Source organism: Ovis aries, chromosome 1, assembly GCF_016772045.2.
Source record: "Ovis aries strain OAR_USU_Benz2616 breed Rambouillet chromosome 1, ARS-UI_Ramb_v3.0, whole genome shotgun sequence".
In the NCBI taxonomy this organism is placed as follows: domain Eukaryota; kingdom Metazoa; phylum Chordata; class Mammalia; order Artiodactyla; family Bovidae; genus Ovis; species Ovis aries.
The window spans coordinates 86,071,376-86,084,080 of NC_056054.1; the positions used below are offsets into that span (position 1 = coordinate 86,071,376).

At 41.1% G+C, this 12,705-nt stretch overlaps 1 protein-coding gene across 1 annotated transcript in view; it reads left to right on the plus strand.

The window, feature by feature from the left end:
* The window catches only part of FNDC7 (fibronectin type III domain containing 7), a 42,663-nt gene extending 34,997 nt beyond the window's left edge, over positions 1-7,666 (plus strand). Inside the window, exons 11-12 of the mRNA XM_027964827.3 lie at positions 2,457-2,486; positions 7,635-7,666. Of these exons, the coding sequence (XP_027820628.2) occupies positions 2,457-2,486; positions 7,635-7,666 (62 nt within the window). The remainder of the gene's footprint in view (positions 1-2,456; positions 2,487-7,634) is intronic.
* Positions 7,667-12,705: the final 5,039 nt, after the last annotated feature.

A 12,705-nucleotide genomic window follows, 5' to 3' on the forward strand; every position in this document is an offset into this window, starting at 1 on the left:
TCAGCAACTGCCATTTCACCAGAGCTGACAGAAAAAGACAAGCAATTCTCCTGCTCTGTATTCCAGCACCTTCTGCTACCTTGCCCAGGGCATTGTCATATTTTTTTCATATATTTATAAAATAAAGAGATGATGAGGTCCTATAACTCTGCATGGGAATGCAGGAAGAGTAATAAATGTTGGCTTAGAAAGCTTTACTAATAACCAGAATCTAAAATTTCCAGTTATACGTAGGTGACAAGAAGATTCAAGACGGCTCCTGGTGATGGAACAAGGCCAGTTCCTCTTCAGGGGGTGTTCTCACTATCCTTGGCTGTCATGCTCTGATTCCTTGCTTTTTCATTATCTTGTCCAGAGGACAAGCTGGCCCAAACCACGGCCCTATGTAAAAGGACAGGAGTAGGTTGTTGGGTTGAAGATGAGCTCTGAGGAAGCAGAGCCTACATGTCAATAATGATACCTCATTGTATTTGCATAATGCTTCAAAATTTATCAAGTATTTTCATATTCAATATTTCACTGAATGCTCAAATAACTCTATAAGTTAGGTTCAACAGATTTTATTTTCTCCAATTTATAAATGAGAAAACTAAGACTCAAAGGCTCCCAAATCTCTACCTATAACCCTTCTCTTCTTCTGATCTCTAAATCCATATTCAAACATGTTATCTCTACTTAGAGATACACCCCAGGCATTTCAGTTCCTCAAGACCAAAAGGAACTTCTGATCCCATGCAGTTTCTGATCTCCCATCATCCTTGTTTCAGGTTTTCAAGCCTGAAAACCCTGACATCAGCTTCCTCTCTCCCTCACTTTTCATATCTAAGTAGTCTCCAAGCGCTGTTCTTTTCACTCCATGATGGTCTCTAAATCCAACTTCTTCTCTTCATTCCTGTAGCTACTTCAGTACTTCAGGGTCTCACTACCTCTCCCCTATACTATTACACCAGTCCTGTCCTCCCACCCTCTTACCAGTCTTCATACTATCTCTAGAGTTATTATTCCAGGACACTGACCCAATTGTCTTTCTTTCCTGCTACAAAATTCTGTTTTCCATTGCTCTATAGGATAAAATACAGTCCTCTGATCATGGGATTTAACATCCCTTACAATCTGTCCCTCTTCTATCTCTCTACACCTGTACTAACAGAAATTTAATGTAAGTCTGAACATTTTAAATTTTCTAGTAGCCACATTAAAAAAGTAAAAAGAAACAGGCAAAATTAATTTGAATATATTTTAGTTAATCCAATATAGCCACAATATTCTAATTTTCAACATGGAATCAATTTTAAAATTTTGTATTTTTTCCATAGTAAGTCTTCAAAATCTTGTGTGTGTTTTTTAACACAGCACATATCAGTTTAGACCAGCCACATTTGGAGTGCTCATAGCTACATATGATGAGTGTCTACTCTATTGGACAGTACAGTTCTTGGCTCATTCCCCAACATCCTTACTGAGAGGACTCTATTCTCTGCTCATATGGAGTCACTCACACCCCTCTGCCCTTACCACACATGCATACTATGCCACATCGTGCTTCTGGGCTAATGCAGCACTCCTCGCTAAGGGAACTCCACCAGCCCAAATTCCCCCTCCTCTGTGAAGTCTTCTCCAGTTCTCATAGGCTGAGTTCATCTCTCTCTTTCCTTTATAACGCCACAGCACACATTATTGTCACCACACCATATTTCTGCGAGTTGAATGTCTGTAATTTCTGCTAAATGGCAATCTCTTAGACTCTCAGTACTTTGCATATAACTGTTGCCCTAAATATTTTAAGTTAAAAAAAAAAGAATGAATAAGAGTTTATGTGTTTCTCTATGATAATATAGCCAGTAAGTGAGTGAGTGAAGTCTTTGCTTCTTCTCCTAATTCATACTCACAGTTTAACTTTTAGAGGGACATTTTCTCTGATGGTTTGTTAGTTGGAACTCTGATATCCTTTGGTGGGGTGCCATCTCAAGCCTATAGTCTTTGCCCTTTAGTAAGAGTTGGGTGTCCAGACTCAGGTTGGGGAATTTATCTTTGGCTCCTTGATAAAAACCATGCATTTGGGGGAAGATTGTTGGTTTTGTTTTTTGGTGTTTCTTTCCCCAATATCAGTGATGCCTTAATCTTATAATTAGGATGATATTGTAAATGATAACAATGATTAATATTTTTTGAGTGTTCTGTGCTAGCCACTATTCTAAGGGCTTTATGTGCATTAGCTTGACTGATACTTATCACAACCCTATGAGGGTGGCATTCTTATTCTTGCCACCTAACAAAGTGAAGCACAGAAAAGTGAAATGACTTATCCAAGTTAACACTGTTAGCAGGTGTCTCCTCTTATTACACAAGTTGGTTCTTATTCATTCTTCACTTCCTTTCCTATTATTCTTTCTTAAATTGTATCTCAAATACACCAGTGAATCTGTTTTAAATGCTTGTGTTTTTATTTATTACAGTAACCTGCTCTGGAAGTACACTTGGAATGGGTAAGTCATTTTTATCATGGATAAACTGGAAAGAAATTTTTTGTTGCTCTTTCAGTTCAGTTCAGTTCAGTTCGGTCGTTCAGTCATGTCTGACTCTTTGCAACCCCATGGACTGCAGCACGCTAGGCTTCCCTCTTCATCAACAACTCCCAGAGCTTACCCAAATTCATGTCCATTGAGTCACTGATGCCATCCAACCATCTCATCCTCTGTCGTCCCCTTCTCCTCCAGCCTTCAATCATTCCCAGCATCAGGGTCTTTTCAAATGAGTCACATCTTCACATCAGGTGACCAAAGTATTGCAGTTTCAGCTTCAACATCAGTCCTTCCAGTGAGTATTCAGGACTGATTTCCTTTAGGATGGACTGGTGTGATCTCCTTGCAGTCCAAGGGATTCTCAAGAGTCTTCTCCAACACCACAATTCAAAAGCATCAATTCTTCGGCGCTCAGCTTTCTTTATAGTCCAGCTCTTACATCCACATATGACTACTGGAAAAACCATAGCTTTGACTAGATGGACCTTTGTCAGCAAAGTAATGTCTCTGCTTTTTAATATGCGGTCTAGGTTGGCCATAGCTTTTTTTCCCAAGGAGCAAGTGTCTTAATTTCATGGCTGCAGTCACCATCTGCAGTGATTTTGGAGCCCAAGAAAATAAAGTCTCGAACTGCTTCCATTGTTTCCCCATCTATTTGCCATGAAGTGATGGGACCAGATGCCATGATCTTAAGTTTTCTGAATGTTGAGTTTTAAGGCAACTTCTTCACTCTCCTCTTTCACTTCCATCAAGAGGCTTTTTAGTTCTTCACTTTCTGCCATAAGCGTGGTGTCATCTGTATCTCTGAGGTTATTGATATTTCTCCCGGCAATCCTGATTCCAGATTGTGCTTCATCCAGTCCAGCAGTTCTCATGATGTACTCTGCATATAAGTTAAATAAGCAGAGTGACAATATACAGCCTTGACGTACTCCTTTCCTGATTTGGAACCAATCTATTGTTCCATGTCCATCTCTAACTGTTGCTTCTTGACCTGCATACAGATTTCTCAGGAGGCAGGTCAAGTGGTCTGGTATTTCCATCTCTTTCAGAATTTTCTACAGTTTGTTGCGATCCACACAGTCAAAGTCTTTGGCATAGTCAATAAAGCAGAAGTAGATGTTTTTCTGGAACTCTCTTGCTTTTTTGATGATCCGATGGATGTTGGTAATTTGATCTCTGGTTCCTCTGTCTTTTCTAAATCCAGCTTGAACATCTGGAAGTTCATGGTCCAAGTACTGTTGAAGCCTGGCTTGGGGAATTTTGAGTATTACTTTACTGGCATGTGAGAGGAGTACAATTGTGGGTAGTTTGAGCATTCTTTGGCATTTCCTTTCTTTGGGATTGGAATGGAAACTGACCTTTTCCAGTCCTGTGGCCACTGTTGAGTTTTCCAAATTTGCTGGCATATTGAGTGTAGCACTTTCACAGCATCATCTTCCAGGATTTGAAGTAGGTCAACTGGAATTCCGTGACCTCCATTAGCTTTGTTCGTAGTGATGCTTCCTTCGCATTCCAGGATGTCTGGCTCTAGGTGAGTGATCACACCATCGTGATTATCTGGGTCATAAAGATCTTTTTGTATAGTTCTATGTATTCTTGCCACCTCTTCTTAATATCTTCTGCTTCTGTTAGGTCCATACTGTTTCTGTCCTTTATTGAGCCCACCTTTGCATGAAATGTTCCCTTGGTATCTCTAATTTTCTTGAAGAGATCTCTAGTCTTTCCCATTCTATTGTTTCCCTCTATTTCCTTGCATTGATCACTGAGGAATTCTTTCTTATCTCTCCTTGCTATTCTTTGGAACTCTGCATTTAAATAGGTATATATTTCCTTTTCTCCTTTGCCTTTCACTTCTCTTCTTTTCTCAGCTATTTGTAAGGCCTCCTCAGACAACCATTTTGCCTTTTTGCATTTCTTTTTCTTGGAGATGTCTTGATCGCTGCCTCCTATACAATGTCATGAACCTCTGTCCATAGTTCTTCAGGCATTCTGTCTATCAGATCTAATCTCTTGAATCTATTTGTCACTTCCACCGTATATTCATAAGGGATTTGATTTAGGTAATCAATGGTCTAGTGGTTTTCCCTACTTTATTTAAGTCTAAATGGTCTAATGTTTTTCCCTACTTTCTTCAATTTAAGTCTAAATTTGTCAATCAGATGTTCATGATCTGAGCCACAGTCAGCTCCCAGTCTTGTTTTTATTGACTGTATAGTGCTACTCCATCTTTGGTTGCAAAGAATATAATCAATCCAGATACTGACCATCTGGAGATGTCCATGTGTAGAGTCTTCTCTTGTGCTATTGGAAGAGGGTGTTTGTTATGACCACTGCATTCTCTTGGTAAAACTTTATTAGCCTTTGCCCTGCTTCATTCTGTACTCCAAGGCCAAACTTGCCTGTTACTCCAGATGTTTCTTGACTTCCTACTTTTGCATTCCAGTCCCCTATAATGAAAAGGACATCTGTCTTAGGTGTTAGTTCTAGAAGGCCTTAGGACTTCATAAAACCATTCAGTTTCTTCAGCATTAGTGGTTGGGGCACAGACTTGGATTACTGTGGTATTGAATGGTTTGCTTCAGAAACGAATAGAGATCTTTCTGTTGCTTTTGCGATTGCACCCAAGTACTGCATTTCAGACTCTTTTGTTGGCTATGATGGCTACTCCATTTCTTCTAAGGGATTCTTGCCCACAGTAGTAGATATAATGGTCTTCTGGATTAAATTCACCCATTTCAGTCCATTTTAGTTCACTGATTCCTAAAATGTTGATGTTCACTCTATTCATCTCCTCGAATTTGCCTTGATTCATGGACCTAACATTCCAGGTTCCTATGAAATATTGCTCTTTATAGCATCAGACTTGACTTCCACCACCAGTCACATCCACCACTGGGTGCTGTTTTTACTTTGGCTCCACCTCTTCATTCTTCATTGTTGTTCTTTAGGGTGACTTAATGAAGTCAGAAGCAAAGCTGACTCTTCAATTATAGAGGCAAATGCTTTCTTTCTGTGATTTAAGGGGTCCCTGCTCTCCTCTTGCATAATTCTCCCCTCTTACATTGCCTCCCCTCAGATTCCTCCAGTGGAGAGGAACTCCACTGGATTCTGAAATTATTTCAGTCCTCCAGGGTCCCACAAGAAAATAAAAATATGCTTCAGAGGAGCAACTGATTCATGCCTCACTTGAGAGAGTGGTTCCTAGCCTGCTGTACATTGTGTCACCCGGAGAGCTTAGAAGTAATTGATTTGTTGTTGTTTTTCAGTTGGTAAGTCATCTCCGACTGTCATCTCTTGTGACCCCATGCACTGTAGCCCACCAGGCTCCTCTGTCCATGGGATTTCCTGGACAAGAATATTGGAATGGATTGCTGTTCCCTTCTCCAGGGGATCTTACCGACCCAGGGACTGAACCTGCATCTCTTGCATTGGCAGGAGGATTCTTTTCTGCTGAGGCACTGGGGAAGCCCCACCAGCAGTTCTGAAATAAGAATCAGTTCAGTTCAGTCGCTCAGTCGTGTCCGACTTTTTGCGACCCCGTACTACTACTACTTGCGACCCCATAATCCCTATTAATTTTTAAAGGGTTTCTATTTCCATTGATTACAGGGAAACAGACCTGGCTTATTAGAAATAAATTATGAGGAAAGTTCTAAATTATAATTACTTGAAAAAAACTCCCAAAGTACTAATGCCCATAAGCTCTGGTCTTCAGTAAAATGTACATGGGCCTGGGTCTGCATTCTTGGAACATCTTTCCAGTGTTATGGCGGTTTTAATTCAATATTTCTCCTGAGCCTCAGAGGGGTAGTAGAAGTATCTTGGGGATCCCTAGGAGGTGAAGAGTTGTGTATTATATATTGGTCTTCCCTAAGATTTTGTTAAAGAGATAATACTTCCAAAAAAAAAAAAAATGCTGGAAAACCGTCACTCTTAGACCTTGCTATTTGAGATCACCAGAAACCTTATTCAAAATGCATAATTTTAGGCCCCATGCAGAGTTACTAAATCCCCAGGTGATTCACATGCATATTAAAGTTTGTGGGTTACTGCTTAGATAGTAGTGCTCAAACTTTGGTGTGTATCAAAATCTCTTGGAGAGCTAGCAAAGGCTGTAGGGACCCATGCCTGCTGAAGTGGGCCCCTGTGTTTTTATCAGGTTCCCATGTGATTCTGACACTCTCCAAGTTTGAGAAGCACTGCTCTGTGTCGCTGCTGTCCACTTCCTATGTCCCTCTGGGCTGGCCTTGATTATTACTTCTCCTTTCTAAGTGAGTTTCAGTCTTCAACCTGAAGAGATCTGACCCTTTCTTTAAGAGATTGTTGTAGAAATTCTGCAAGACTCTCAAAAACGATTATTTGGGGGTCTCTACATCATACAGAATTCACTGTATTAAGGGAGAAATTCTAAATTGCTGTTCAATTTCAGTATTTCTCCTCTCTATACACAGGACTAGTCAGAGTAGGTCCCTAGCTGGCACGGGGCCTCTAGATATGCTAAGGGAAGCCTTGGGAATCTTGTTGGTCTAAGGCTTTTGGTCTTGCTTAACTCTTGGTTATCCTAAAGCTTTTCAACAGCATGAATGGATTTTTTAAGAGACAGATCTGGGTTCAAATCCTGCCACTGTCCCTTTCCCTTAGGCAAGGTGCTTCAGTTCTAAGTACAGATTTCCTCATCTGAAAATTGGAACAAACTTCTCATAAGATGTTATGAAGATTAAAGGAGATATAAATTGTTAGACCCAATGACAGGCTCAAAGTAAGCTCAGTAAATAAAAGGCTTGAGGGTGGAGAGGAAAGTCCTTTGTCTTGGGTCAGTAGTCTGAGCTCCAAGAGACTCTTGGGGAGGATTCATTTCACAAAGCAGGAGAGAGAACATCCTGGTTAGTTCTCTAACCAGAGAGAGAACCTGATGGTCAGTTTCTTCTTGCCCTTTGAACGGTTCAGTTTATCTGCTTACTTTTCTGCTTACTTGCTGTGAAGTGCTGCAAAAATAGCATTTCAAATTGAAAGGCTAATCTGAAACTCAGTGACTTCTGAGGGCTTTTTAACTTAAAATGTCTGCATACTAATACATTTTGTGGCTTCCTCCTTTCTTTGCCTTTTCAGTGATTTACAGAGGGAAGAGAAATGTGGAATGACACAGTAAACCAAGGATAAAAACAGCGACTTGACTAGTGAGTAATTTAAATTGAAATGTTATAATTCAAAGGCAAAATGTTATTTTTTCTTTGCTTTAAAAATTTCTTCCCATATCTTTTGCAGAGATTCCTTAATTGTTGGTGTGATTAGAGCTGGAAAAGGTCTATTAGAATACAAAATTCCTCTAGGATAGGACAAGCTCTTTTGGCCTTTAGAAGAACTGCTCTGACTCCACTTCCTGAGTTCAAGGTCAGGTGTGTCCTCAAGGGCACAGGAGTTCAAGATCTGCTGCAGAGAAGACTTGGGGGAGAAATTAATCCAGAATGTCTTGTGGAAGGCTGCCAGAGTGAGCCAGCACACTGGGAAAGTCCTAGAGATGTGAAAGGTCTGCGTAGCAGAAATTATTGGAGATTTCTTACACCCAGACATAGTACATACTACAACACACCCACTTCATAAGTGTTTCAGCGACCCAGCACTTGCCGTGCGGCTCTCTAGCCATTCAAGAGTTGGAAGCATCCACTCCCAGAGAAGTCAAAATCAAGCCACCACACATTGACTGCACTCATCCAAAACAAAACTCGACAAGGACTTCGGCTGAGGTTGGATAGCAGCAGCTGCCAGGGCCACCTGTAGGAAATCACACCCTCATCTAAAGTTAGGAGGAAGCCGAGCCACTTGCAGGCTTTCCCAAGCGAAAGAAAGCATCATGTGTTGACACCTCTGTGTGAGTGTCTGGGAAAGCAGAGTTGCTAGCCTGTTACTGGAATGACTGTAGTCATGCTTTTTAATGAGCGAAGACTTCAGATGGAGGGATAGTCAGGGCCAGAGCCCCAAACTGTGGCAGACTGACATACATGCATCTTTGAAGGGAAGGACCATCGATCTTGTTGGCTGTATTCCTCACTCACACTGTAATTGCTTTTTTTTTTTTTTTTTTTTTTTTGAGAGAAAAGGCAATGATAACTCTGTTGTACCTAAAAAAAAAAAAAAAAAAAAAATTGTCCTTCGAGTGCCAGTAACCTTATTAAAAGATAGTGCAAGCTGGACTTGTGTAACACACATAACTAAAGTGTTTGCTCCCCAGAAGCCTAGCTGTGGAACTGCCTGTAGTTAGGAACAACCATGGATCTCTGCCCAGAGGGAACTGGAGCATGGAATTAGGCTTGAGGTACGCTGGGAGGGAACAGCAAACTTCCTTTTCCGTGTCTGCTTTCCCTTTCTGTGTGAGACTGAGATACAAATGTGCCACTGATGAGATACTCAAGAGCATTTGCACTTGAAAAGAAGGCAAGTCAAAGAACTTAGATTCCAGAAAAATAGAAATCACTGAGTCAGACAGTACACACAGAAGAGGACTGAATTTAGTTCACTTTTGTTCCTAAGTACTAGTGGATGAACAGGAGTCGGACTAGGTGCATCGACATCAGCTGGGGAATTCATTATTTAATACAGACTTCCTGGTATCATCCCCTGGAGATTCTAACTCAGCAGGTTTGGGACCAGACCTGGGAATCTATACTTTTAACAAATTCACAAAGTGTTTCTGCCATGTGGCCAAGTTTGGGAACTTTAAAAGACAGACTTGTGTTGGCCCCATTCTCCCTTGAAGCAAAATTTCAGCGATGGGAAGCTGAAACATGTTAAAAGATAAACTGAGCAATGTTAAAAATTTTAAGAGTTTATTTGAGCAAAAATTGATTTGAATTCAGCAGCACCAAAACCGAGATGATTAGGAATACTCTACTGACAGGAGCTGGGAGCATGGGTTGGTGGGAGGGGGTAGACTTTTACTGAAAAGAGGTGAAAGCAAAGCAAGGATATTATTTGACTGGCTATAAAACCAATAGGTATGTAGCTATAGTGGTTGTCTTATTTGGGAAATCCTAGTTGGCTCTTTGTGATCAGCTGTCCTTAGATTTTGATTTCTTAACATTGAGACACTTAAAGACTTAGGTTTTGGTTTGTTCACAAAGGTGGCTAAGGTATTACAGCCACCTCAATCTAATGGCCTCCTTGTTCAATTAATTTAACAGAAGCTAGAGGGCTGTGGCATGTGACAAAAGATTGGTGACGAGATCTGGAGGGTTCAGAGTGGGTCCATGCCCTGTGAGGGGACCATGAATGAACTGGGGCAGTGTTCCAGGTTGTGGTTCAGAGCCCATGGCAGACTGTGTGCTGAGCCCAGTCTCTGGCAGTGTGGGCCCTCTGATAAGAGTTGTATCCATGGCTGGCTGGAACAGGCAAAGAGCCGAGGGCAAAAGCCAGATGGAAGGCCAGGATCCCTGGTACAGGACACTAGGGGGCTGCTAGGACCAGTGCACTCATACCCTATAAATACCAGAATACAGAAAAAATGAAATGGCTGTCTACTTAGCTAGGTATCTAAGTCTGGGCTGCTTTGGTCAGAATTCCACAGAAAACAATGTGGTCCACATTGGGTGAACGTAAAACCAAAACATGGATGTCACACATACTACATGCTTTTAAGTGCTTTTCCTATACTCATTCTCATAACAACTTTCTGAGCTAAATGATAATATTCCTTTATATATGTAACAAAAATGAGATCCAAAAGGTCAAAGAATTCATCCCTGTTCTCACAGCTAACCAGTTGAAACACAGATTATCAGGGGGCCAAGTAAGTATGTAGCATTCATCAGACCTGCTAATCTATGATATTTTTATGGAAAATATTTATCTGGGTTATCATGATTAAGATAATTTATTAGAGAAGAAGACCTGGATATAGGATGGTGAGTGAGTGATCTGCCTTAAGAGCTTTTACATTCAGTCTCAATTATTTCAACTGTGTATCTGCTCTATAAATTATGCAGTGCAGATTTTTCATCTCTGATTAGCATTGGTGGACTCTGTCTTCCACTCTGCTATATCCTGTTCTGGGAATTCAAATTTTTTGTTCAATCTGTTTAGGTAAACCAACTAGAGGAGACTAGAGAGATAGCTCAAAGAGGTTATGTGAAACTAGGGGGGCAAGTGAGGTTAGGCAATATAGTATGATGGAAAAGCCAGTGGTTTGGGGGCCATCTTGAGGTCTTATGTAATTTAATGTCTCCCTCTGAATCTCGATTTTCATATCTGTAAAATTGCTATAAAGATTATCATCTTGTTGGGTTGTTGTGAGGTTTGAGATACTATACTCACTTTCAACATATAAAGGCAATGACACTGAAGTGTTTCAAGTCATGCTACTAATAAGAGGCCAATCCAGGGTTTGTGGACACATGTCTACATGCTCCTAATGCCCACATTTGCTCCACTATACCGCATTGCCACCTTGGAATCTGGCCTTCAGGAGCAAGAATCATAGCTATACCCCATGTGACCCAAGTCAGACTTCCAACCCAGAAGGTCCTTTCTGGGTTACCCTTGGCATTCTTCTCAAGACACTTTCACCCACCTCATTCCTCTGTCTTGGTTTGACCCTTGAGGACAAGGAACTTCATTTTAGAAGTGTGAGTCTGCAACATGTCTTTTTTCTTATGGCTGGAGGCTCAACCCTGCTATACAGAGCAGAATCTGGTTTAAAATTGAAAAGGTAGAGAAATATAATGTATGCATTTGTTTAAAATTTTGAGCAGCTAAGTCTATTAAAAGTAAATTTGAAAGAGGCCAGAGCCCCAGCACCCAATTAAGTCTAGAATGGAAAGCCATTCATGCCATGGGTTTTTACTTGAACCCATTTTATGGTTGTTTTTATTCTTCATTTTGCTTCTCCTAAAGAGCAAAAATTGCAAGTCATCTCACAGCCTGCCCTATCTGTGTAACTCAAACCTTACTCTCCTTACCACTGCACCACTCCTGTGCATTCTTGGCAAGTTATTTAGTTTCACTAAGCCTCAGGTTCCTTGACTGTGAGGACTGCTTTGAGGATCAGTGAGATAATTCATTTAGCATGCTGCCTAGCATATACTACATCCACAGTAAATGTTAGCCAGTATTATTACTAGTAGTAACTAACCATTTCCGCTTCCTTGTGTGACCAACTCGAAATAAGACCATTTGTTCTTTGCAAATCAGTGTGAGAAAGTCTGCTTTTTGCTAGTGTATATGATGTTTATGTTACAGTTGAGGGTCTCAGAAACTAAACTGCTTTAATTCATGATTGATAACTTGTTTGTTGTTGGTCTCAGGGCTTCTGGGATTTTAGTTCCGCGGATGAGTGATTGAACCCACCCACTCATCAGTGAAAGTGCTGGAATCCTAAGCCCTGAACCTCCAGGAAGTTCCCCTATGATTGACTACCTTGATTTCAAGTCTCAAAATAACCATCTCAAGAAAGAGATCTCTGCCTCAGCTTTCTCTAAGTCTGAGCTCAGATCATCTCCTGTGTGAATCAGCAATAATTCCCCTGTTTTAAATCGAAAGTACTGATAGTCCCTTCCACATGAATTAATGTTAGTTGACTAAGTATTGTTTTATTGGTTCATTTATGTATGTTGTCATCATTATGGCATTCACAATTTCAACCAATATTTGACTGCCTTCAAGCATGCCAGGAACTGAGCTATCTAATTAGATTTTTCTTCAGAAGTGGGTCTCTCCTTTCTTTGCCTTGCCTGAAAGTCCTGCAGAGTTCTGGGCACAGTGGGCTGCACCTATTACGTCCTTGAAAAGTGAATAAACTTTTTGGAGGCTAAATTTTCTATTCGGTAGCTGACTGAGTGAAGTCTATTATAAATCGCTTCTCAAAGTGAAGAATTCTTTTGTAAACCGAAGAACCCCTCTCTTTTTCATGAATCGTATGCGTGAATTCGCGTTTCTGAGGTGGTGTTAGCTCACAATCCGTTGGTACGGTTTCACTTTCTGACATCCCAGGACATCGAAATTCATCTGAGAGCCTCCCGCTAGGGGGCGCGCAATTGCCTACGGAGAATTCACCCACACTGCGCAGCCTCAGTCCGGGGTTGGGCGGGAATCCCATGAGAAGCTCGTGACGTCGCCTGTGGGCGTGACCCGTGGGTGTGGGCGGGGCTGTCCCCGCAGCGAAGGGCGGGGTCCTCCGGAACTCCCTCTC